Source organism: Fusarium venenatum (genome assembly GCF_020744135.1).
Source record: "Fusarium venenatum strain MPI-CAGE-CH-0201 chromosome Unknown EDB82scaffold_1, whole genome shotgun sequence".
In the NCBI taxonomy this organism is placed as follows: domain Eukaryota; kingdom Fungi; phylum Ascomycota; class Sordariomycetes; order Hypocreales; family Nectriaceae; genus Fusarium; species Fusarium venenatum.
Genome location: NW_027072129.1, coordinates 10,885,461 through 10,909,438, shown reverse-complemented (window position 1 = coordinate 10,909,438; position 23,978 = coordinate 10,885,461). Strand labels below are relative to the sequence as shown.

The window sequence follows — 23,978 nt, the reverse complement described above, 5'->3', positions numbered from 1 at the left end:
AGGAGGGTTTCCTTAACTTGTTGATGTGGCACCGTATTAGTCCGTGTCTAAGTTTGTCTTCGTCCAGACACTCTCATGATATTGAACCTAATGATACAGACGAAAGTCTGTTTCGAGGGCATATAACCCTTCCGACCTCTCTCTGTGAAAATGGACACGAAATTCTTCCCTTTCATCGCCCCCCAAAACTTCACCTTTCACACACTCTCAAAATCGCCCACCATGAATCTCCGAAACGGCAAAAGAACTGGTCGCCCTCAACCAAAAACACCAAAGACTCCGGAAACACCACAGTCCGAAGACTCTGTCGCTCCTTGTGTCAAGGATGATGTCCCCGGGGAGAAGGACCCGAAATACCTGGAGGATATCGTGGCAGAGAATGTTACATATCCTGTATGTCGAGCCCTCTGGAAGTTCATCTTGTCCCCTCTCTGGCAATGGGTACTCCGACCAACTCTCTGGGAGTATCTATTACGTCCCGTTCTCTGGGAGAGAATTCTACGACAAGGTCTCTGGGAGGGATTCTCGCGACGAATCATTTTTGATGGAGTATTGAAACAGATTCTTTTTCACGGACTAGTACAAAGCTTTCTTGGAGAGAGAGTGTTTCTTCCTCTATACCAGATGTGTGAGGTGTTGGTGTTTCCTCTGGTACAGAGAATCTTTGAGGCGATGGTGCACCCCCTATATCGGCAACTCGTACAGAAATTACCTGCGTCCGCACGACGTAAAGTAAAGTCGATGCTGTCTCCCATTTACCGGGAACTGGAGGATATATCAGGTCCTTTTCGAGAAATGATCTGGGACCCGATACTGTACCCTCTATTGAGCCAAATACGCCCGGAAGAGCTGCTGTCGTTTCTCTTCGTCTTGCGAATCTCGACCAAGATCACTTTCGCCTCGGATCAAGCATACCTCTCTACACGCGGGGTAAGTCCATTGCCCGAGACTTTAAATGCCTACTGAACACAGCTAACTTGTGATAGTATCGACCTGACACAGAAGAGTTTTCGAAACGTTCGGTTACAGAGTTTGGCCAGATCCCTTTCCAAGACAAGTATTCGTGGTGTTGGTTGCTTCAATGGATAGTATGGATTGTGTGGGCATGAGGAAAGGATATTATGGAGGAAGTTGTTGATTTTTTTTATTGCCTTTGTTCATATATATACGGTTTCTTCTTCTTGCTGTCGCACTTCTGGGGAGCTGCTGTTGGTTTCATATTGCTTTTCAAGTCGTTGGGGAGTTGCCTGCCATGATGTTCCTAGCGTTGCCAAGTTCAGTACGGAGTTCCTATATCATTACTATTGCAACTTGTCTCATCGCAGTGAATACGATTGTTGTTCTCTTCTATCAAAGACAGCCTCTTACGGCTATGCGAACGATGCATTAATCCTCCGTGCTGTATGCCTTACGTCTGCATGAGCTTACGTCCAATCTAGCAGAATTATCTATATTACTACCCTGGCACGTAACAAAAGGCACAAATTCATGATACCATAATAGAAATTTATGAGGATTCCCTATTAATTACAAGTGTGTCTAAAGGAGTTTAATAGATCACTCTGAAAACTGACCAGTCTTGGATCCTTCGTTATTCTGACCATGTGCTCGTTGCGACGATCCGAACAACGATGGTAGCTCCGGCCATCCACCAACTCGCTGTTCTAAATTTACCTTGAATATCTTGCTGTCAGTTTACCCGTAGAACAAGGAAAGAAGCCGAGTTCAAGGGTCTTGCAGATTTTTACCCACTCCCAGTTCTCTTTATACACGCTCCTTTGATTCCGAACACTATCTCCGCGCCCGCTTCAGGGGTCGATCGGTATCTGCGCCATTCTCTATCAGTAGCTTTACAATGTTATTATGGCCTCTGTCTGAAGCAGCTTCTAGAGCAGTTCCATAGCAGCTTGATGCATTGACATTTGCGCCCTTCTCTAGCAGTAGCTTCACGACCTCATAGCGGCCTTCAATTGCAGCAGCTTGCAGAGCAGTTCCATAGCAGCTTGATGCATTGACATTTGCGCCCTTCTCTAGCAGTAGCTTCACGACCTCATAGTGGCCTTCAGCTGCAGCATCTTGCAGAGCAGTCATAGTGGCCTTCAGCTGCGGCAGCTTTCAGAGCAGTGCCATATTGATGTACTTCTAGTGCATTAACGTTTGCGTCCTTCTCTAGCAGTAGCTTTACGACCTCATAGTGGCCTTTAGTTGCAGCAGCTTTTAGAGCATTGTCGTATCGCCCACCTGCGGCATTGATATCCGCCCCTTTGTCAATCAGGGCTCGGGCCACATCTGGAAGCCCTGTCAGGCAAACGTAATAGAGCCTGGATGCCGTTGGGGGGCCAGGATACTCCAGCCAAGGCCACTCCGCTTGATATAATCGACACCATCGTTCGAAAGTCTCTTTTCCCTCTAAGAACGTCAACATTTCTTGTAAAGAATCTTGGAACATCTCTGCTGAAGCACCGAAACTTGTCCATGTTCTCGCTGCGAAACGTGCCATTGGAAAGTCGTACTCGACGTGCTCAATATCGTCATGACTAGTCGTGATGTCCTTCAGGTACGTCAGGCATGTTCGCGTGATGATGTTACTGGCTGCTAGAAGTTCAAAGTCCGCTCGGGTTTCCAGAAATTCATGGACCGAGAAGTGCGCAAGGTGCAGTTCATTGATTGTGCCCTTTGTTGTGTTCACTTCAACGATTGAGATCAAGCCGGGAGCATATTGTAAGACTAGTCCATCTTCAAAAGGTCGGCATTCGGCATCAAAATATGACGGGTTTACGTCTATGTTCGTTGCAATAACTTCCTTTGCCTCTTTTAAAGTCAGTGGCGACGGGGAATGGACAAGGAAGTGCAGGAGACGCTTGGCGCTATCTGCGAGATTCTCCGGGATGTTCTGCAGCATTCGTTCGTACGTCTCTGCAAGATCTCTGGGTAGAATATCGAGTGCGCTCTTCATCATTTTCGGATTCAGGCATTTTGCGAGATCGTCCATTTGACAAGCTGCCCATCTAAACCTATAGAAACTGTTAAGAAACCGCTTGACGCGGAAGCAATGTGAACTAGATAGCGACTCACATTCCATCGGATCCCTCACCAATTCGTGTTCGAATCAGTTCTACAAGATCCTCTGACAACTCTCTTCTCTTGAACTCTTCTCTTTCTGTAAGCTGATATGTGACGAAGGACCATATATCTTCATCCAGAGCCTGCTTGTCAATCGGGAAGCAGCTTTCTTGTCCTATAATGGCAGGTATACCCTGGTTTAAATCTGACTCAGGTCGGCTGGTGTAAAGTAACCGAACATCATGCAGTTCAGGGTCAGAACTCGTATTTTTGATCCATCGTAGAAGCTCATTTCTAGTCGTGGATTCATCCAGTGCATCTAGAAGAATACACACATGTTTCTCTTCGACGAGCATTTTGCGTACAATCTCGGATAGTGCTTCTGTAGAAGGCTGGTCTGCGCGATTGTGCCTGAACCATTCATCAAGGTGTTTTCTACACCCGGCCCCACGTTCATACATCTGAAATGCGAGTGAACGTAACATGCAATCCATGGTCTGTTTCCTCCCGTCGCTGAAGTCGAAGTAAAATCGAAGAAGGAGTCCGCGATACGTCCCGGTCAGATAGTCTAGAATAGTCGTGCTGAGAACAGTCTTTCCGCATCCCGCGAAACCATGCAGCCATAAATGTCGATTGGGCCCTGAACACCATGAGTGGAAGAAAGATTTGTTTAGAAGCCACATTCCTGTGCCTTCCTGGCGGAGTTTCCTTGCATGATTGACGTTGGTAGATGGATCGGGCGGGCATAGCCAGCTTTTGATCCCATCACAGTGGAGTTGAGATCCCATTTGATCGACGACGACTTGTGTTGCGAGCGAGGTCTTCTCTATTTGACTCACAGATTGTCCAACTATTTTGCTATTAGGGTATATTGAGACGAGAACATCGATTTACTAACTTGTTTTGAGTATTCGACTTTCAGCCTCTATTTTGTTGGGCGGAATCTGCTCCAGAAGCTCTTTCGTATACGCCGATGCTATCATTGCTGCATACCCTTGCCACTCTTTATTCTTATGTGAATCGGCATAGTCGCAGATACCACGGACTACTAAGCACGGAAAATGGTTCATCAGACCGGCTGCTTCCATCTCGAAACAGAGCACGCCCTTCTCTGCAGCCAGCTTATCTCGGATCAGCGCATCCTTCATCAGTTGGTTGGCGCTCGCAATGACTCCATAGTGAACGACCGTGCTATCGTCTTCCTGGTCGCGCTCTGGTCGATCCACCAAATGTTCTGGATCGTCACCACAAGCATTGCTACACGTTTGCAGCGAGTTTCGATGCACAAAGTCTGGCCGGTGTAGTCTATCATTTGAGGCTGGTGGTTGCGAAAAGTTCCTGCGGAGCTTAGGCTTCTTTTCTAAAACCTTCTCTACCTTGAAGTCGAGTTCATTGTTGTCTGCCATGTACCGCGTCTCTAGCGCGCCTACTGCGGCCAGAAGGAGTTGTGGTGGCTGGTTCAAGTGCTGTGTATAGTGGAATATCTGATCCTGGATTGTTTTGCCAAAGTCGTACTGAAAAACACCACCTTGACCACCATCGCGAGTACTCACCACGACATCTCCTAGGCGGATATCATGTGCTGCACTTGGAGCACCACCACCAATGCCGACCATAAGACCGATGCGGACATTAGGGAAGCTATGTAGCATATCCTTGGCAACCGTGGCCGCTGTCGTAGTCCCATATTCACCTTTTGGCAGGCTTGCCATAACGACGTTGTGACGTCCAACCCTACCTAGAATATAGACATTGTTGTCATGTTGGCTAACGGATTTTGGAGGCTTGTGTCGCTCGTCCAGGAATTGTTGGGCTGCCGCAGACTCAAGAGGAAGAGCGGATATCCAACCGATGGTGTATATCTGTGGATCTGAGTATATCTCTGGATCTGACATGGCTAGATGGCGACAAAGACAAAAGACGTCTAGGGATGGCAGAAAAACTCAAGATTTGTAGTAGGAAATCGCTTAATACTGGCGATTTCGAAGGAAAGATCATATTAAGTATGGAATTGGGATCGGACATCACTTCTGCCTAGTTTATATAGCTAGGTTCAGCTCAGCTCATGTTGATTCCTGCCCGATTGGGGATTATGAACTGTTGGCCTGACACCTAGCTCCAGCCTTTTCCTTCCAATACCTTTCAATGACATGCATCTTTAATTGGACAGGTTTTGGGCATGCTTGTTTTCCTCCTACAGCCAGGCCGCCATTTTGGGCCAACAGGCTGGGACTTGGCTTGGCAGTTGTTATTGTGATCCATGACTATCGGTGCTAAGGGACCTGAGCTGAGGAGATACTTACTCGCGAGTATAACGTTACTGATTACAGCGGAGTTCATACGCCTCACTGACAATCTGAAAAGAGATGTGAGCTTAGCAGTTGTACCTTGAAAGTTCAATAGTCATATGGTTTCTTATACTGCATTAGAGAAGGGCACGGGTTGGGGTTGGAGTTGGGGGCCTTGTATGGTCTCGGTTTCAAAGGAAGGGGAGAAATGATTACCTTATGGATATTCGCAATCATCCAAAGTTAGACCAAAAGGATGAGAGTCTATCATTGAGAGTATAGCAGCGACTTTAGTGTAACATCCCCAAGGCATTTTTGTCGAATAGTACAGAGCGTTTCGCCTTGTGTGAGTCAACGGATTGTACTCGGACACTCTCGCAATTCTGTGTTACCCATGCCATGGAGAAGGAGGGCATGGGTGCAACTTGCAACGCTCAGACTTGTAGCACTGCCTCGAATGGATTGTCAGTACGAGGCTGCGGCTCTTTGCCCACATGAACTGGTTCTACTTATTAATCCGTTACACCCCAGATCATCGATCTTTATGTCCTCTGTCATCTCACTCTTATCCGATGGAGACTGAAGTTGTCGTCGCTATTGCTTACTCCACTGCTGGACTGGTCGTGTCCTGCGTTGGAGTCTATTTTGCCATCAAGTTGCATCAAAAGAGCAAGTGGAAGAATTTCAAGAAGTGGTTTGGTAGATGAGGGAGCTGAAGTCTGGATACAGTTTTTGTTCAATAAGGTATTTCATCAACTTTCCACACAGGTGTTACGAATACTGATATCACGCAGTTCATCGTCATCAAGCTGGCCGAAGCAAACAACACCCTACTACACGACCAACACATCAAAGCCAACGCAATATCACCATATCCATCCCCTGAATAGCCGATTGAGTACGAACAGAAGTATTGTACGGTTGAAGTTGCGGAATGAAGGGTGGGTGAAGTTTAAAGGGCTAAGCAACATTGGAGTAGTATCATTGGTCCTGTGTAGGCAGGATATTACATTCTTTGTATGCCTCGAACGCTCCAGAAGTCTATTGCACCTGCCCCTCGTTAGTATAAGCTGGGGATTGAACATTGGAGTCTTATGTACTTGGAGTTTGATAGAACTTGATGTCACAAACAGAACAAAGCCTTGACATTGGCAGCCCCAAGTGATCGTTTCGGAGCCCATGCTAACCAGAGTTGGCACAGATGGTCAACCTGGGAGATCTAAAAGATTGCCGAGTCCCGCCGATACCGTCTAATTGAAAGCCGTAGAAGAATCTCTTCCAGAAATGTGGCTCGACTTGGAGGATGCACCGCCACGACCAGACAGTGCAATTCATTAGTGCGCCGAGAGGAGGAGAGAGAACCCCGCAAAACGTCAGCAACATCCCAAACAGGCAATTAATTAGGCCCAAAGAGGCAATTGAGTATTCGTTATAAGTGACGGTATCAATTGACAAGCAAAGCTCTGATACTTGCTACTTTTCTGAATGATTCCAATATAGTAACCTATATACATAGATGTACATAAATCTGAGGCACAAAAGTACCAAGAAGAAATCTAGTAACCGAAAGCACCATAACCGCTATCATCCATAGATCACCGTTAGTCTTACACACCTCTGCGCTTAAAAGTAAGGTCCAGACTTGTAAATTTCAACAAAACTTCTGAATACAATAGACATTGAATCATTTAGGCAAGATCTGGTCGAGTTGTTGACTTGGTGGTCGTCCAAATGCGACCGGTGAGTTCGCATCCGTGAGCTGAGGCCGTACTGCTGGCACAGGCGGAAGTTGAGGAGCAGTAGATGATGCGCTGTGGTATCTCAGATTAGCTATAAAACAGGAACATGTATTGCAAAAACATATGAAAATACCGTCCGCACATTAAAGACGCAGGATCAAGCCGCACCACAATAAGAGTTGAGGTCTCGATGTCGTTAGCGGCGAGATGCCGGCGACGAATTGCTGCGTATGCGAACCAAGCACTCAAAGACGACACAAGCAATCCGGGAATTGTACTGATAATAGTCACAATAGCGTCCGTAGAAAGGTTGCCCATGCTAAAAAGATTCGAGTTAGGCTTGTGAAATAGATAAGTAAAATAAAAACTTAACAATGAATAGTTGAGTTCGTTAAGTTTAAATAAATTATAATTGGTTTAGTTGAATGTCTGAAGGGATTAGGTGGTTAAGTTAAGAAGTTGATATCCGTATAGAACTGTAAAGGGAAGGAGACAGGGAAGAAATGGAGTGGCGGGCCAAAGGCAGGAAGGTAGAAAGGGCATCCACAAAGGTATTTTCATTGACGTTAAGAGGGAGGGGCAAGAGCCACTAAACTACCTACCTATATCTTGAGATAGGCGTCAACGCTCGTTGGACTTTTGCCCTGTATGGACTTGCCCTGTATGGACTAGCCCTGCTTGATTTTGGTATGTGGTTTAGAAGTTGCTATGTGCAATTCAATTCGGAACCAATCAAAAGGTCCTAGCAGACAGAGAAAACCAAAATTTATCACCAAAAGGTACATTGTTCTTCTCAATCGCCCCCCTCAGCCTTTAATCTGAGGTCAAGTGTACCTAGGCGCAACAAGCAAAATGATTGTCAGTATGGATCAAATGCCGTGAGGTGTGCTAAGTCTCACAATAAACATTTTAAGCCCATTTTGGTTCCCGTCAAAAATAGAGAATGGGGAAGCGACATCTTTATCGGCACAAACAAAATAGTCTATTAAACTGGTAATAAACGATATCGATTTTGGACCACCATTCTCCATCTGTGGATGATGCTTCAAGGTCCACTTTTCCTTTTCCGCAGCCCAGTCTTGTGCATAGGAAACAAAGCCCATGCAGCAGTGAATCATAAAAGATTGTGAAAGTCACACAGCCACTATGAGGCTTTCATTCACTCCTAAGAAACAAGGTTAGCATGCATAACAATGAGCATGACATGGATTGATTCGTTAGGTTCACCTACATTGGTGGATTGGTCTCGGTCTGCCATGGTGGTGGACGATAAAGGCCGAGTTCGTCTTTGCTCCCAATTAAAATCACTTAGGAGGACTATAGGCGGGAGTTGGGGTAGGTTTTCGCTTGGTGTTGAGAAGTTGCTTGAAGTTTGCGATATTGGGGATTGTGATTGAAGACTATATAGCTTAGATCTTGCAAGTAATATGCACTTGCCGTGGCATACCTCGGGGGGGTATTCACTGTCTGTGAAAGAATGGACCCAATTATTGAGGTTTCAATGTCATTGCGAGAGATGTTTCGGCGACGCAGTGCCAAGTAGGCGAGCCAGGCACTTAAAGATGCAACAAAGAGAGCAGGAATCGCACTAACGAGAGTGATGATAGCATCGGTGTTTAGTTGACTCATGCTGAATTGATAGGCATCTTGTGCAGAACGAAGGAGAAAGGCCCTTACGAGTTGAAACTGAGGAGCTCATGTAATATATACGCAACCTCATGTTGAAGACTTATACCTCTTGTGGTAGGTGAGATCGACGACTGAGATGGCTTAGATGTCTGTGGGCAGCTAGTTTTGGAGTGTACATAGTAGAACGCCAATGCCCAATTCATTAAGCGTGATGTCTTCGGCTGAGGTCTCTGCCAATTAGAAACAAGATCTAGGCGCGAAATAGGTCTTTGGCATGACTGTATGGAAGCGGTGCGAGACCCTGGGTGTGCTTGTTTGGGCCTGCAGGGTCAGCCAGTCAGATTGCAAGCCAGAAAAGAAAAGAAAAAAAGGGACGGTGAGCGGAAGCCTGTGATGGTGGCGTGAGAGAAAATCAGGACGCCCGGGGGATCCGGGGGAGGGGACACGGCTGGTAAAGAATATAGGTTTTGTTACTTTTTGTTTTTTATTTGCCGGTTTAGGTATGTACGCAATAATAAGACAGTTTCGGCTGGATGAGAGCTTAGGTGATGATGATGGTGTATCAGAACAAGATGACTGGAAAGAAAAAAACAAAAGACTGTTATTTGATAGATTACCTATGAAGCAGATATATGATCCGATTAGACATCAATTACCCCTAGTATTCGACGTATCTCCTAAACCGCTTTGCGACCGCTTTATGGTGCCAAGGACGACTTACACTAGGTTGCCCAAACTTTATGGTCGCTAAGCACCAACAGACGCTAGCGCGAGCTCATCAACGCGTCTGGCCAACGTCAAGAAGATTTTAGCGCGTGATATCGCGCCGCCAACTTCTGACCCCACTGCCCTATCCCGTCAAACACCTGTTAGAGATCTCATTTCATCTCACCCTCATAACTTTTCACGATTCTCATCCATATCCTTGCTTAACTACTTGTCCCAAAGTCAACACTATATCCATTTCTCATATCCCAACTCGAACCCTCCAGAAAAGCATCAACTCAATTATACAAAATGGCCCACAAGCGCAAGCGATCTATCTCCGAGCTCTGCGCCTCGCCCTCTTCAGTCTCATCCTTCGACTCCCCTCCACGCGTCAGCAACTCCATCACCAACCCTTTTGCCATAATGACTTCGACGCCCCTTCATCTCCACAGCCGAACGATGAAAAGAACACGCGACAACCGACCTTCAGAAGAGATGATTCATCGTAAGCTTCACCAGATTCGTGTCTGGGTTTGCACGTGCTAATCAAGCTTCCAGAACGTACACTCAAGATGCTGTACTCGGCACAGAGCCAGACCCAACAGCCCGAAGCTCCATCTGAACCTATGCAAACTGAGACGCAAACTACACGGCCCGAATCAGCACAACAATCTCTCCATCGGTTCTGGAACATTTCTTCAACCCCAACAGCGTCAGCTTCTACTCTCAACCAACCCGAACTCGCTCCTTCGAACTGCGAGGACTGTGGTGTAAGCTTCAACAACGGCGACGACGGAATGGAACTTGACAACTTTAATAACGAGGATCACTCATGTGTTGCTTGTAACAAGCACGTCTGTTTCAGCTGCTCTGTCAGCAATCTCGGCGAGCAGCGACGATGTTTGCAGTGCGCAGGCCGAGAGGAGGCAACGAGTCACAACTCAACGAACGGACATACAGCAATGGTTTTTTGAACAGATTTTGGATACAAAATTGGGTAATTGGGAACATTTAGCGACAACACGGGGGGTTATAACAATGGCGTTCATACCAGGCGGCACACAGGGGGATACCATGGCATCAATTGCTGGGATGGCATTACCATTAGGTATTGCACAATAAATTCACATAGGTAGTTTATAAATATTACATAGTTTCACGAAACGCTTCTCATACTGAGCGATATGCAGCTCAGTCCAAACAATGGACGGGCGAATTAGCAATGAACTATGAATTAACATTTAGGCTTTTTGAAGCAAATATCTATAAAATCAACGCAATCTCGCACAAGAACCAAGAATTCCATCTAACCACGTCGGCGAGTGGTAGGGCTCTTCTTGGGAGTAGCTGTGGTAGAGGCAGAAGGGGAAAGAGTGCTGGTAGCAGCAGGCTTGCCCTCGATGGGAGAGACCTTGCGCTTGCCCTTGGCCTTCTCGGTGGGAGCGTTCCAGTAGAAAATCATCTGGAGAGCAAGGATGGCGTTGAGAGCGAAGCCGGAAACGAAACCGTAGAGGATGAGCTTGTCGTCGACTTCCTGGAGGGTTGTGAAGATTCGGGAAAGAGAACCGGCGAGGTAGTTGAAGACCTGGAAATTGTTAGTGGTCGTTTGTGAATTGGAGAAGTAAAATTGACTTACAGCGAAGGCGCTGAGCTGACCGGTGGTACCCTGCTGGAAAATGGTGAGGATTTGGGGAATCTTGCTAGCGACGCTCAGAACACCAGCACCAGCCTGAAGGTGGCCCAAAGTCTGCGCATCAACAATGTTCTCAGCGAACAAAGTAGCAGCGGCAGCAGCGAGACCTGCGACAAAGACGGCAGCCAGACTAGCGCGGCCACTGTAGTTGAGGACAAGAACCGAGATGATAACATTTTGTCCGACAATCAAGGCAGTCTCGCCAAAGGTGCTGAAAGGGAAGCCATTTCGGATGTTGTAGGCGAGAGAGATGAGGTAGGAAGCCGTCTCGAGAGCGTAAGAGAGGAAGGACACGCCCTCGGCGGACTTGGATCCAAGGAGCTTCTTGATTTGGGGAACCTTGACGACAGCGGAGGCGGCGATGATTCCGATACCGAGAGCCTTGGAAACACCGAGCTTGATGCAGTCGACATCCTCAATGTTGACGTCGAGAAGAAGAGACTTGTAGCAGGTTTCGCCGATGAGAGAAACACCCAAGTCGCGAATGGGCGCGGGGAGGTTGTGGGTGATGGAGGTGATGGCCGGCTTGACGGCATCGACGGCGGGTTTAAGGGCGTCCATAATGAGAGGTGGTTGTCTTTCAGATAGATATTAAGAAGGGTTCTGGAGTAGTCAAAAGTCAACAGCCGTGACGAAAAGTGTCGTGAAGGAGTGTGGAAGAAGCTGACAAAAAGACGTCACAGTGCTCGTGATTGGGGATGAAAACCTTCAAAAAAAAGGGAAAAGGCCAGCATGCAGCAATCAATTTGGAGATGAAAGCCTTACTATTTTGGGTTTAGCTCCATCGCTTAAAAGTGGCTTACCCTGGAGAACAATCAATCTACGGCTTTTTCTGCCCCAGCTTTTCGGAACCATTTTGGTCTGGCCCTGTTTCAATGAAAAGATTCCCTGTCATTATTGACTTTTAAAAACAATGACATCAGAGTACAGAATGTTTCACACGATAAACGAGGTTGCAGAAAAGTCCGAATATCTGATTCATCACAATCATGAGATAATCGCGCTGTGAGAAAAGAGATAATATTCGAGGATATTCAGTTGCCTTCTTTCTCTACATGCAAGCATCATCTTTTAGGAAATGAAATCTTACAGATCTCTCAGCTTGGAAGGTGGACCGTTTGAGAGGCTGAGCTTGTCCAAGAGGGAACCAACCAGGCCTTTTCCCTTTTTTCTAGAAAATAGCTATTTTCGTGCTCTTGTCCCGCTGGGCTTAGTATGACACAGCCAGGCGGTACGAGATTGAAAATAATCTCTTAGCGAAAAATAATCCACCGTACAATAAACTGTTTGTCTGTTCTCGTGGACGGGAGGGGAAAGATGGGAGGGATCACCCGCGGAGACGACGCACGTGTCAGACCACAAGCGGCCGGTAGTAAAAGTGAGGCATAAGGCCAAGAGAAGCATGCTAAAATATGCGCTGTGATGTTAAGATGCGTTGTGTACATGTATTCTTCGGAGAAAATGGTGCTTGTATTGTTGATTCCGAGCCTTTGGGGGGAATAGTTTTGAACACTACATAAACGGATACAAGCAGTGTAACAAAGGTATTAATAAATGTCTATTCTAATAGACACAGGACCTATTACTACAGATGATAATCAAGGTCAGCTGCTGTGTTGTTCTATCCCGAGGTTAGGTAGCGTAATAAAGTACTTGACGGTTGGCAACCTTTTGTCAGCCACAATCTCAATCTTGTCTTTTACCAGGCACATCCATGTCTTTCTTTTTTGACATGGGAACCAACATTTGTTATTCTTTCTTGTCTTTCTTTCTCTCTTTGTGTGCCTTGTATTGATTCCCTCCTTGTTCTTTTTTTCTGTCCCCCGGCTCGTGCTTTCATCTTCTGCCCACTTCCATTTTCTCTTTGCCAAGCATATCCCTGCCTTATTCTGCCTGTCTGCGCTGTCTGCCTACCTCTACCTTGTCGCTTGCAGCATTTTAGTTTAGGTTGTCATTGTCCCATCAGCTGGGCTGGGCTCCATTTTCATAATAAGGTATCGGATCCCAACCTGCGCCCAAAGTTCTTCTTTTTCTTCTGGGTGATCTGCTTGTTATCGTCGTGTTTCACTTATTTGCTTTTTTTTCTTTCTCTCGCCGTTTAACCGAATGCGACATCGTGCTCGTCCATGGCACTGTACCTGTACCGTACCAGCTGCGCCGTTGCATCAGTTATCTATCTTTCCGATCATCGACATCGATATCGATAATCGACCAGCTGACCTGACCGCTGATTGTCTCATCGTCCACGTTTCCCCACGATTTGCCCTGGATGTGAGAGCGCTACTGCCGTGATCTCTTGCCAACCATCTTTCTCCCACTTCATCCACCATCGCCAGTTCTTCAACTTTCTACAACCATGGCGGCCCCTCCAAAGACAGAAGCCCCGCCTGCGCCTGGCGCAACCTCTTCAACCCCGCCTCCTCCTCCCATCGAGTACACATATATGTACGAAAAGGACAAGAGCCCGTCCAAGTCATTAGATGCTTTATTGAGATCTATAAGTCGTCATATTGTATGCGCTCCCGTATTTCTGCTCAAAACTCTATAAGAGGATCGCTATGTTAAGAATCGCATACTAACCACCTTACGTCATAACAGATATTCGAGATTGGAGATAAAAATGTCTGTCAACTTACACCAGAGAAAATGGCGGCATTTTACAAGGCCGTTGGGGGCGATTACGACTGTAAGTTGGTTTTGGATTACCTACCGAGATATCTGTGCTGACAAGTTCCAGCTCTCTTCGAGATGCCCCACGAGTCCATCTCCTACATATGGCAAGTGACTGGATGCCAACATACTTTACAACCTACACACGATGATTTTGAACCACCTTCAATACCTGCGCTCACCCCTAGAGGTTTCTCACGATGGGAATCTCTCGAGATTTTGCTTGGACCCGAAGAACATGTTCCCTTCTTGCAGTTCGCCGTCAAGAACTGGCAATTAAAACACCCAGAAACTGGTCAAGAGTTTCCTCCAGACTTGCCCGCCACCGTATTCCCAACACAACCAGACGTCGAGGTGGACCGTTGGCACAAGTCGTGCGCCGACAAACTAAGAAAGGAGGCGAATGCACGAGAGAGGGAGGCATTCCGGGAAGCTGCACGAGAACCAACTGGCCCTGGTGAACCTGGTGATGGGTCGGAACCCAAGTTTGCGTACTCTCATGTACGAGGTAGTGCATTTGCTGGGAATCGGGCCAGACCGGCGCCAGAACGACCGTTGTACAACCACGTTCCGGGTAGACATGGAGGCGGGCGACCAGGCAGACCTTCACCTGAGAGATATGACAGCTACAACGGGCAACCTGCACCAGATGTTCCACCACACCCAACACACCCGCCTCGAGGACCGCCGGATACATATCTCGACCCTAATGCGAAGCGACCCCCGCCGACAAGACGCCACAGTCAACCCAGACATTACTCTTCAGAATCAAGCGACGACGACCTTGTTCCTCCCCGTGCGAGGAGACGATCTGAAGTCAGCCCACCTTCACCAACATCACGTCGATACTCCCCTCCGAACGATCGTCCGCCTCCCGTTGCTAGTAACCCACCGCCATCCTTCCGTCCTCATCGCGCTGAGATGAGAACTGACGAATCTACTCGGCGACGATCAACACATAGTCCTAGTCTTCGAGAGAAGCTCTCAGAAAAGGTGTCAAACATTCTACCCAACGGGCTAAGCAATAATGCTTCAGATCGTAACAGAAACGCACAGCGTAACCCATCCTACAACACCGATTCCTCACGCGGACGTCGAAGCCGCGACCGTCTTCCTCCATCTCGTCTTAGCCGAAGCTACTCAGATATTTCAGTAGAGTCATCTGAAGGGGAATCCAGCGACGAAGATCCCCGTCACAGCAGAAGAGTGCGTGACGATCGCGATAGAGAAAGAGACCGCGAACGAGAACGAGATCGCATTCGTGACAGGGGTCGACAACGGGACCTCGACCGAGAAAGAGAAGAAGAACGGCGTGAACGGTACCTGCGCCGACCAGAGATGGAGCGACGCACCAGCAGCCACGCAGATGCCGAGCGTAGACGCGATTACCCGGGATGGGATGCACGATCTGAGAGAAAGAGATGGGATAAACGCGTCCCACCTGAGGAGCGGGGGACAAGTCCTCTTGCGACACCAGGAAGACGGTACGCTGAGCCGGCTTACCCTTAAGCTGGGATGTTAACTTGTGCTTCTAGACCAGTACCTGCATCAGGTGTTGCCGAGCGTATGGCAGCTGGGAAGTGATATAACTGAGCATTTTCAACAAGGATTCTTGATTGGGTTTATTGAGTGTAGCTAGGTATGAGCATGCAGTATGGCGTCTGGATAGACGGAGGACAATAATGTTATTATGAATACATATTATGGAATTTGATGTGAAGAGTAATTGCTTTGTAGTGTGGTGTTGGCATAGATATGTCATAAACATCACATAGTAAAAGATAAGAGACAGTATATCCGCTGAGAATAGTGTATTAAAAGACCTGCGGACCTGGTGTCTAGAAAGCTACGAGTCTGCTGTGGTCCTCAAAGCTGCTGTACACAACAAAACAGCTCCAACTCCACGATTACGCCATAACCCCATATTTACAAAATGCCGCGCAAATCACGCTAGTCAAGACGGGCTAACCAAAAATGGCTACCACAAGGGACCCACGCCAAAAGAGAGATCAAGGTGAGAAAGCACTAGCCAAACTCTCCCAATTCACGATTAGTTTTACGACCAGAATCAAATCCAAATATTCTAATAATACGTACCCATATCTTCTGATTGTGCAAATGCATTTAAGTGTAAGTTTCAGATGTCTAAAGTGTCCGAGTTGGTGTAATGGCAGCATATCCGGGTCTCACGGGTGGAGGAAGCTTACGCTGAACTCACTTGCTCTTCGGAGGGGGAAGGCCTGGGTTCACTTCCTAGACTTGGATTATCCTTTTCTATTATATCTGACTGTCCGGTACTGTTTTATATCTAACGCTCATATTCCAGATCATCCAAGTCAGGTGATCGGTGCATTTTCGCATTATGTAACTAGCTAGACTCAGTTATGATACCTCCCCTGGTTCTAGGCCCATCTTCTCAACAACTACAAAAAGCTCCCACCCCTCCCACTAACTAGCGAGCCAACGAGAGATTCCGGATTGCCATCAGGGGTCCTGTGGTCTGTCGTCAACAAAAAAAGGGATGTTCTGGAGCTAGAAGGGTTACAGTTTCTTGGTTTGCTTTCGGTTACCGGGCCGAGAGCTGAAAGAGACTCATGAACTGGCTTGGCTGTTGGTGAGAGAAATAAAGAGGTCGATTCTTACTTGGTCTTTATGGTGTGTTATAGTGGTTCTATATTCAACGACCACGTTTCTATTACAAGATAGATAGATGGATCTTCTCAACTATTATTCCCCTCCTCCTTCAGTCCCAAAGATCACCGTTCCCATGCAGTGGGACCCTGTTTAGCCGCGGTTTACAACGGATGGCAATGGCAATAACATACATACATACAGCACACAACCCCCCGAGAAGCCGAGATCACTGCGTACAAGGATTCATTGCAAGATGTGAAACTCAGTTGTAAGCTACATATTCGCGGCTCTTTTGGGACCGGAGACTGGCCGAGAATCGATCGACTGGTTTGTATGTGGGGGACCTACCCTTGTGAGGTGAGGCGTAGCTAGCTGTAAAGCTCTCCTCTCACCAACAAAAGAACTGGCTCATAGTTAATGTAAAGCTTATATATTACGGTATTGGAGCTGGTGTCCGAATATCTAGTCTTGGTTTAGTGTCTTTGAAGCTGCAGCTCACTCAACTCATAACACATCTCTCCTCCTCCTCGAGCCAATTTCACGCATACCTTTTCTTTCATCTCACTTTCTCTCTCTTTTCCTCTTACTTTATCCTTTTTCACAATGAAGCCCTGTGCATCACTCCGCTTGAGAGCCCTTAGACAGGTCACACCCAGTACCCGTCTGTCTCTCCCCGCTTCGGCGAGATGGCAGCATTCCCGGGCCATGTCGACTGTTGTCGATTACCATCCTCGGACATCGCAGCCACCTCCTCCTCCCGCTGGAGCAAACGAAGCTATTGAGAAGCAGAGGGCTGAGAAGAGGAAGCAGATTCTGAGAGAGGCTGTTACGTCGACTCAGGTTCGACATGATTGGACCAAGGACGAGATTGCTGCCATTTATTATCAGCCTGCCCTTGAGTTGGCATACCAAGCTGTAAGTGTCTCTTTTCTGGTCGAGTTCTGTTATTATGGTACTGTCTCTCGAAGACTGCGAGTTTGATTCGACTTGATTACAGAACCAATATCATAGATCGCCATGACTAACACATCACTCACTTAGAGCACCGTCCATCGTAGATGGCACAACCCCGCCGAAGTACAACTCTGCACCCTGATGAACATCAAAACAGGCGGTTGCACCGAAGACTGCTCCTACTGCGCCCAATCCACCCGATACCAAGAAGGCACAAAAGTCCCCGCCAAACGAGTCGAAAGCGTGGAGAGCGTCCTCGAAGCCGCGCGAGTCGCCAAGGAAAAGGGAAGCACTCGCTTCTGCATGGGCGCTGCGTGGAGGGACATGCGCGGACGCAAAAACAGTCTCAAGAACATCAAGGCCATGGTCGAGGGTGTCAAGGGTATGGGCATGGAGGTCTGCGTAACGCTGGGTATGATCGACGCCGAGCAGGCCAAGGAGCTCAAGGCTGCAGGACTCACAGCGTACAACCACAACGTCGACACTAGTCGCGAGTTTTACCCCAACGTTATCACGACGCGCAGCTATGACGAGCGATTGCAGACGTTGAGCCACGTTCGCGATGCTGGAATTAACGTCTGCTCTGGTGGAATTCTGGGTCTCGGTGAGAGCAGCGAGGACCGTGTTGGTTTGTTGCATACCGTCTCGACGCTTCCAAGCCACCCGGAGAGCTTCCCCGTGAATGCCCTGGTTCCTATCAAGGGTACACCACTTGGTGACAGACCCGTGGTGGAGTTTACGAGCATGCTACGCACCATCGCGACGGCGCGCATCATCATGCCCTCTACCATCATCCGCATCGCAGCGGGTCGCAAGACCATGTCAGAGGAGAAGCAAGCGCTGTGCTTCATGGCAGGTGCCAACGCCATCTTTACGGGTGAAAAGATGCTCACGACCGAGTGTAATGGCTGGGATGAGGATGCAGCCATGTTTGGTCGATGGGGTTTGGAGCCTATGAAGGCCTTTGAAAAGTCGCCTCAGCCTGCACCCGAGACGAGGGTTCTGTAGATATGATTTCATAGATAAATTATAAATCGAAATCGTAATCGTAATCCTGGTATATGTCCATGCCGATCGTGTTGGAACTTGTTCTCCGGCCGCGGTCCCGGAGACCGGCAACGTTCCGGGTAGATGATCATGAGCGTGTATGTAATAGAGCAAGGGTTTTGATGTCCGAAGCAACATCACGTTGGTAGAAGCGCATGGGATAATAAGGATAGAGGATGTGGTGGAGCTAAAGTAGAGAGTCAGTTCGCTTGGCACAGCGCGTGACTCGCAGAAATATTCTTTTTGCTGGGTCAATCTCGTGACGATCTAACACGGGAGGACATGATGAATCTGACATTGGGTTTTGAGTTTAGATGTATTCGCATGATTATCGTATTTATCTAGTAGTGGTTAATACAGTTATCTCATTATTTAACCTTTCGGGCTGTAATATGATCTTACTCTAATGTCTATTGATAAAGAACTTGTTATTTCTGTACAGTCCAAGCGTTGACAAACTGGTTACACATTTACAGACACAGACACAAACACAAACACAAGCACTGCACAGACTTGACAATCAACTGTCTTAGTGTATCACTACATATGAACAGTTAAGATCAACCTCTATTCTACTATCTGGCCAGTATTAAATACTTACTTAGTATTAGTATTCAGCGCCTGACCGCTTACTCTTATTAACTCTTCCTCTACACCCTCAACTTAGACCCCAGACGCATTAGGTCCCGGCCTCAGAATCAACAAGAGCCTATCAAATACTTCCGCTACAAGCTGTAGCCTCCCGAAGAGGACCAGTCCCAGGTCCCCGACTTGTCCTTGTCCTGCCGCCGCCGCCATGGGTCCGGCCCAAAGTCCAAGCCCAAACCCATATGCACGCCCCTCCTTCACACACTTTCCCTGACCTTCTTGTCTTGTCCTTGTCTTGTTCCCGATGGATTCTTGTCCAATGCATTTTCATTTCGTTTCAATGCGTGCATACCATACATTAGTTTAGTCCAAACATATAACTTTGCCTGTCCCTCTCGCCCTTGTCCCACGAAATAACTCTTTTCTCTCTCTCTCCCCTCTTTTGCCAAAACCTTACGCTTAAAATTATTCGTCTATTGACAAACGGTAGAAAAGGCTAAACATTCATCAGTCAGGTACGCATCGTAAAGATCGTCCTACAAAAAAAAAAAAAAGAACCAAAACTCGGCTTCGCCGTCCCTGCCTAAAAATCGTATCGTACTTTCACCCCCGCCGAAAACGCCCGAACAAACAAATTCCTAAAAGGACAACCAATCTCGATTTTCACAAGTCACCACTTCCCTTTAGTCTGCCAGGTCATCATCTACTGCCACGCATTCTCACTTTGGCGACGTCGTCTACGCGAAACAACTCACACTCTGACCATCACCGATTACGACGCCAAGAAAATTACTTTTGCTATCCCGACGACATAAACAGAGACTTATTCTTCTTTCTCACGACTACAAACTCTTTTCATCTACACGTCCGACATCGGCATCGCTTTTACTCTCACCATGAAAGGCCAACCTGTCGACCAGCTCGTCTACGAGTGCATGTTTCCTCGACCCAAGAGCAACGATCCACAAAACTTCCACATGCTCCTCCAACGTAACCTAATTCCAGAGGTTCGTCAGGAAACACACGCATTTTACGGTCATCTCGATACCCAGGAAGCGAAATACCCTGGCCTCGATTACACCCACAAAACTCATCGTATTCGTCTTTCTCGCTGGCCATGGCACCGACGCCTTTTCCGCGCTTTCGACAATCTTCAGATTACAGCCTCCGAAATCGCGAGTTTGACCAAGTGGGAGGGAACAAAATGGGCTAAGGAAAAGTATGAGAAGGAGCAGGGATACATTATTCATGACACCACCGCCGATGGATTCCCCGACTGGACCGATATTCAACATTTACCTCGCGCTTCTCGCAGTCATTCCGCAGAAGTTGGTTATATGGGACTTGACGACCTGGATAACGACATGGAAGTTGAAAGTGAAGATGAGCTGGACAGTGTAGGCGTTGAACTGAACGAGCGTCTCAGAGATGGAGTTGCAAGACGCGAGGCTGGTGATACTTCAGCTGTCCTCGACGAAGAATGGGAACAGTGGCTCAAGAACGCCATCGAATCAGGCGAGATCAACTTTCTGAACGACCACGTCTTCCATGAAAGTGACACAGTACCTGCTGCGCTCTTCCCACCAGGTTTGCTCAGCACAGCACGAGCCGGCCAATGGGACGACATTCCCGAGTCTCTTCACCGCATACTCCGCCGCACTCTACAATCTGAAGACCCTAACCGCCCCCAACAAATACAGCCGTCGACACGGTCTCAAACTTCGGCACCTTTGCTGCAGAATCGATACTCTATGGATTCTCGATTGCTGCGCAGCCATTCTTCGTTGATCAACAGCAATTCTCGATTGATCCGCAGCTCATATCTCCGCCTACCGGTCGGCGATTCTAGTTCAGGGCGCACAGGAACCTCGGATGCTTGAAACATTGAGATCGACTGGAACGACAAATAAAAGTATTTTTTTTTTCGGCAAGAAATTATACCCTTTTTACTTCGCCTTTTGCCTTCCACAGTGAAGGTTTTTCTTGGCTGGCAGAGCACGCCTCATCCTACAATGACGGAGCACGGAACCCGCAGCCTCACTTGTACGCATGATTACTGTTTCACCCATGTCTCTCAAAAATACTGGGGACTAGGCTACGGCCAGTGACGAATAACTACGCGAAACATAAAACACGACCTTGTTTTTTCTTTTGTTTGAACATCCACAGGGTGGACGGTGTTAAAGGCGACATGAGGAGGTTTGATGACACAAGTAACGGTGGGGAAATATCTGGTTGAATTTACAAGACACGAATTCTTGGTGGGAGCATCGTTGATAGACTGGGCTATAGATCAGAGCTTTTTGTTTTGGTCTGACTCATCCTTATCAGTATTGGATAAAACGAGTAGGGATAGAGTGGCCTGTTTGCTGCATGGGTTTTCTATTGTGCTGGTCACATTTGAAGTATACAGGCTTTTTTGTTTATAGATAGCCAGCAATTGATGCCTTCTGCAAGTGGTGGCTTTTTTTAAGATGTCTGACATGACACATAAACATTCAAGGTCTTGGGGAAAGGGATGCATTGACAAGTCATCGTTGGCGTTTGCAACCACCACGTATTATGCGTACACGTTGGCTGCTGGAGCCTGGTTTCCAGAGTGATAAGTTCATGAGCTGTACAAAAGAATAGTTACACGAGTTAAAGTCATCAAATACTAACAGGTGTTCACTCAGGTTTATTATAAACTCCATGATGAGTGCCAACTCACCACCATTCTCTTCCCAGTCGAGATCTCCCCACATGCGGCTCATTCCATCATGTGACATCCCGCAAAGCGGGCCATACAAGTGCAATTGCCGTGAATTCTACAAATAACCTTAAAAAATGAAATGGGGAATGCTTGGAAGGTCGTAAAGAAGATATGATCAGGGAAAAGAAAAATGCAAAAAGAAGGGCCTGACCGGGGATTGAACCCGGGACCTCTCGCAAACTTTAGTTCTCATATAGAGAACTGAGATGTCACTCCCGAAGCAAGAATCATACCGCTAGACCATCAGGCCAGGAATAATCCTAGTTGTTATTAGTCTGGGTGCCAATATTTGCATATATATACTACATCGCACAAACATATTAGAGTCAAAAGAGCTTTTGTCAACGATAGGGATGGCATGAGAGACTATTGACATACATGTGAGCTTTACCTAATCGCTAAGAACGCGTGGATATAATGCTCATCTGACCGGTGCCCTGTTGGGGCGCCTCTTCGACTTGGTCTGATGGTCGTACACACTTTGACTGGACAACATCAGGAGTACCAAACTCTACACTCATGTTGTTGAAGATATATTCGCAAAACAGCCATTAATTCTCACATCACAAATTGTCAATGACGTACGCTAACTTTATAAGATAAACATGGTATTCATAATAGCTATCAACCTCCAGAACGCCTCGCTTATATCATGCCGATTCAGTTGGGATCGACCCTTACATGCCACTAGAAATACAAACTCCAACAGCTACTCTACAATACTTTTGTAGCATTTGGAGCACTTTGGGCACCTGAGCTACCTTCTGCAACGCCTCCTGAAGATCTCCGAAGTGTTATTCGAATCCGATTCCCCGGTTTTGGTTTGTTGACTGGATGAGATCTCTATTTCTCAGGCTCCAGGTGAGACCACTCGGGAATCGCCTTGATCTGCTGCCACATAAACTTCTCAAGCTTGTTGGCCGACTTTGCGTATGGAGTACTCTCATTATTGTACTTTCGGCAGTTATCGAACACCAACTTGGCGTCTCTAATAAAATCCTCAGGCGTGAGGTACTGGTCGGCTTCGAGCTTGCTCTCCATAGTACTCAAATCCATGGGTTCCTTGATCACGTCGTAGTAATCGGCCACGTCGTCGCGATTGACTGGTACCAGGAATGGCCAGGCTGAGTTGTGGTTTTGAAGATCGTTCAATAGATGAAGAAGTTGGTTGTAGTTGGGTCCATGGCGAGGTTGACGCGCTAATTCGTCCATATCGGGTGACCATCCTGATGCTCGAATAGCGGGGATATCCAGAGGGTTGATTTCCGTAATTCCATTCCTCCACTCTTTCGGAGGGGCATGAATGTTGTGGGATTTGGAGTACGCTCGAATCTTTGCTTGGACGCATTCTTTCTGCTTAAGGAGCATGCGACCCATCTCGAGATAGCGGATCCGTGGCAGCATAGAACACTGCATAATGGTACCACCTTCGTAATCCTTGATGTAACCCATCCATACCTTCTTGTCGAGAGTAATTTCTTTGGTGAAGCCCTGCTTCTTGAAGTAGCCAATCGCATAGTTGTCAGCATACGTCAAGAAATGCATCACGTCGCTTGTCGCTTTAACATAGTCTTTCAAGTGAGACATAAGATGGGCACCGTATCCTTTGACTTGCTGGTCAGAGCTGATGGCACAGAAGACAATTTCGGCGAAACGGCGTCCTTTGAATGGGCGATATGTGATTCCACCAACAACTTCGAGGGGTTTCTTGACGATGGCGATGGACAAATGAGTTCGGTCGTAGACAAGTCGCGCGATATAATCTTTGGGCATTTTCGGTAGCTGTTTCTGAAAGATACACTTGAGACCGGTCAAGATTATAAGTGCTTCGCGCTCATTGTCGTTGTTGACTACTCGGAACTCGATTTCACCATTGCGCTCTTCGATAACAGCGGGCTAGAGTTATTGTTAGTATACATGCACATGCCTCAAGTTTTGAGTTGTTACCTTTTCAGGGAATGGGATTCGTTTGACTTCGGGCTTCTTTTCCGGTGGCTCGGCGGAATCATCCTGCTTGATGCGCTTGGATGGAGTAGGAGATGATGGCTCCTCCTCGGCTTTGCGCTTGCCGTCTGTTTAATCGTACGTTAGTGATTTGACTATTGTCGCGGTCGCATTCCATGTAGAACTCACTTTCTTCTGACATAATTAATATGAACTTAACCTGGGTTGTTGGGATTCGAAATTATTCAGGGAGAAGTTCGATATGATGG

At 47.3% G+C, this 23,978-nt stretch overlaps 10 protein-coding genes and 1 non-coding gene across 11 annotated transcripts; 5 read left to right on the top strand and 6 right to left on the bottom strand.

Annotated features, from left to right (window-relative positions):
• Positions 1 to 52: 52 nt before the first annotated feature.
• EDB82DRAFT_115129 (uncharacterized protein) lies at positions 53 to 1,298 on the top strand. The gene is made up of 2 exons (XM_025732388.2): positions 53 to 930; positions 987 to 1,298. The coding sequence occupies exons 1-2, from the start codon at positions 151 to 153 to the stop codon at positions 1,107 to 1,109; spliced, it is 903 nt and encodes a 300-aa protein (XP_025587619.1). The 5' UTR covers positions 53 to 150; the 3' UTR covers positions 1,110 to 1,298.
• A 493-nt stretch (positions 1,299 to 1,791) lies between these two features.
• EDB82DRAFT_422202 (uncharacterized protein) lies at positions 1,792 to 4,958 on the bottom strand (the record flags this gene model as incomplete). The annotated part of the gene is made up of 4 exons (XM_065607611.1): positions 1,792 to 2,097; positions 2,141 to 3,014; positions 3,076 to 3,921; positions 3,958 to 4,958. 4 exons carry the CDS (start codon positions 4,956 to 4,958, stop codon positions 1,792 to 1,794), a joined length of 3,027 nt encoding a protein of 1,008 aa, XP_065465995.1.
• Positions 4,959 to 6,789: 1,831 nt separating this feature from the next.
• EDB82DRAFT_493358 (uncharacterized protein) lies at positions 6,790 to 7,485 on the bottom strand. Its single transcript, XM_065608424.1, has 3 exons — positions 7,464 to 7,485; positions 7,233 to 7,410; positions 6,790 to 7,162 (listed from the first exon to the last, which is right to left on the bottom strand). The coding sequence occupies exons 2-3, from the start codon at positions 7,406 to 7,408 to the stop codon at positions 7,036 to 7,038; spliced, it is 303 nt and encodes a 100-aa protein (XP_065465994.1). The 5' UTR covers positions 7,409 to 7,410; positions 7,464 to 7,485; the 3' UTR covers positions 6,790 to 7,035.
• Positions 7,486 to 7,989: 504 nt separating this feature from the next.
• On the bottom strand, positions 7,990 to 9,293 carry EDB82DRAFT_493353 (uncharacterized protein). The gene is made up of 4 exons (XM_025732421.2): positions 8,768 to 9,293; positions 8,538 to 8,678; positions 8,322 to 8,490; positions 7,990 to 8,255 (listed from the first exon to the last, which is right to left on the bottom strand). The coding sequence occupies exons 1-4, from the start codon at positions 8,920 to 8,922 to the stop codon at positions 8,250 to 8,252; spliced, it is 471 nt and encodes a 156-aa protein (XP_025587622.2). The 5' UTR covers positions 8,923 to 9,293; the 3' UTR covers positions 7,990 to 8,249.
• Positions 9,294 to 9,386: 93 nt separating this feature from the next.
• Positions 9,387 to 10,631, top strand: EDB82DRAFT_493351 (uncharacterized protein). The gene is made up of 2 exons (XM_025732432.2): positions 9,387 to 9,932; positions 9,986 to 10,631. The coding sequence occupies exons 1-2, from the start codon at positions 9,737 to 9,739 to the stop codon at positions 10,399 to 10,401; spliced, it is 612 nt and encodes a 203-aa protein (XP_025587623.1). The 5' UTR covers positions 9,387 to 9,736; the 3' UTR covers positions 10,402 to 10,631.
• Positions 10,632 to 11,818, bottom strand: EDB82DRAFT_493348 (uncharacterized protein). Its single transcript, XM_065608423.1, has one exon. It carries the CDS (start codon positions 11,679 to 11,681, stop codon positions 10,734 to 10,736), a length of 948 nt encoding a protein of 315 aa, XP_065465993.1. The 5' UTR covers positions 11,682 to 11,818; the 3' UTR covers positions 10,632 to 10,733.
• Positions 11,819 to 13,476: 1,658 nt separating this feature from the next.
• EDB82DRAFT_544216 (uncharacterized protein) lies at positions 13,477 to 15,299 on the top strand (the record flags this gene model as incomplete). Its single annotated transcript, XM_025732454.1, has 3 exons — positions 13,477 to 13,632; positions 13,719 to 13,806; positions 13,858 to 15,299. The coding sequence occupies 3 exons, from the start codon at positions 13,477 to 13,479 to the stop codon at positions 15,297 to 15,299; spliced, it is 1,686 nt and encodes a 561-aa protein (XP_025587625.1).
• Positions 15,300 to 16,581: 1,282 nt separating this feature from the next.
• On the top strand, positions 16,582 to 18,672 carry EDB82DRAFT_114945 (uncharacterized protein). Its single transcript, XM_025732476.2, has 2 exons — positions 16,582 to 17,339; positions 17,466 to 18,672. The coding sequence occupies exons 1-2, from the start codon at positions 17,028 to 17,030 to the stop codon at positions 18,384 to 18,386; spliced, it is 1,233 nt and encodes a 410-aa protein (XP_025587627.1). The 5' UTR covers positions 16,582 to 17,027; the 3' UTR covers positions 18,387 to 18,672.
• A 955-nt stretch (positions 18,673 to 19,627) lies between these two features.
• Positions 19,628 to 21,100, top strand: EDB82DRAFT_114928 (uncharacterized protein). The gene has a single exon (XM_025732488.2). It carries the CDS (start codon positions 19,910 to 19,912, stop codon positions 20,891 to 20,893), a length of 984 nt encoding a protein of 327 aa, XP_025587628.1. The 5' UTR covers positions 19,628 to 19,909; the 3' UTR covers positions 20,894 to 21,100.
• Positions 21,101 to 21,907: 807 nt separating this feature from the next.
• On the bottom strand, positions 21,908 to 22,015 carry EDB82DRAFT_t33. The gene has a single exon. It is a non-coding gene; the product is annotated as a tRNA-Pro (tRNA).
• Positions 22,016 to 22,252: 237 nt separating this feature from the next.
• On the bottom strand, positions 22,253 to 23,972 carry EDB82DRAFT_493337 (Bromodomain-containing protein). Its single transcript, XM_025732499.2, has 3 exons — positions 23,899 to 23,972; positions 23,713 to 23,837; positions 22,253 to 23,661 (listed from the first exon to the last, which is right to left on the bottom strand). Exons 1-3 carry the CDS (start codon positions 23,909 to 23,911, stop codon positions 22,609 to 22,611), a joined length of 1,191 nt encoding a protein of 396 aa, XP_025587629.1. The 5' UTR covers positions 23,912 to 23,972; the 3' UTR covers positions 22,253 to 22,608.
• Between the last annotated feature and the right edge of the window lie 6 nt (positions 23,973 to 23,978).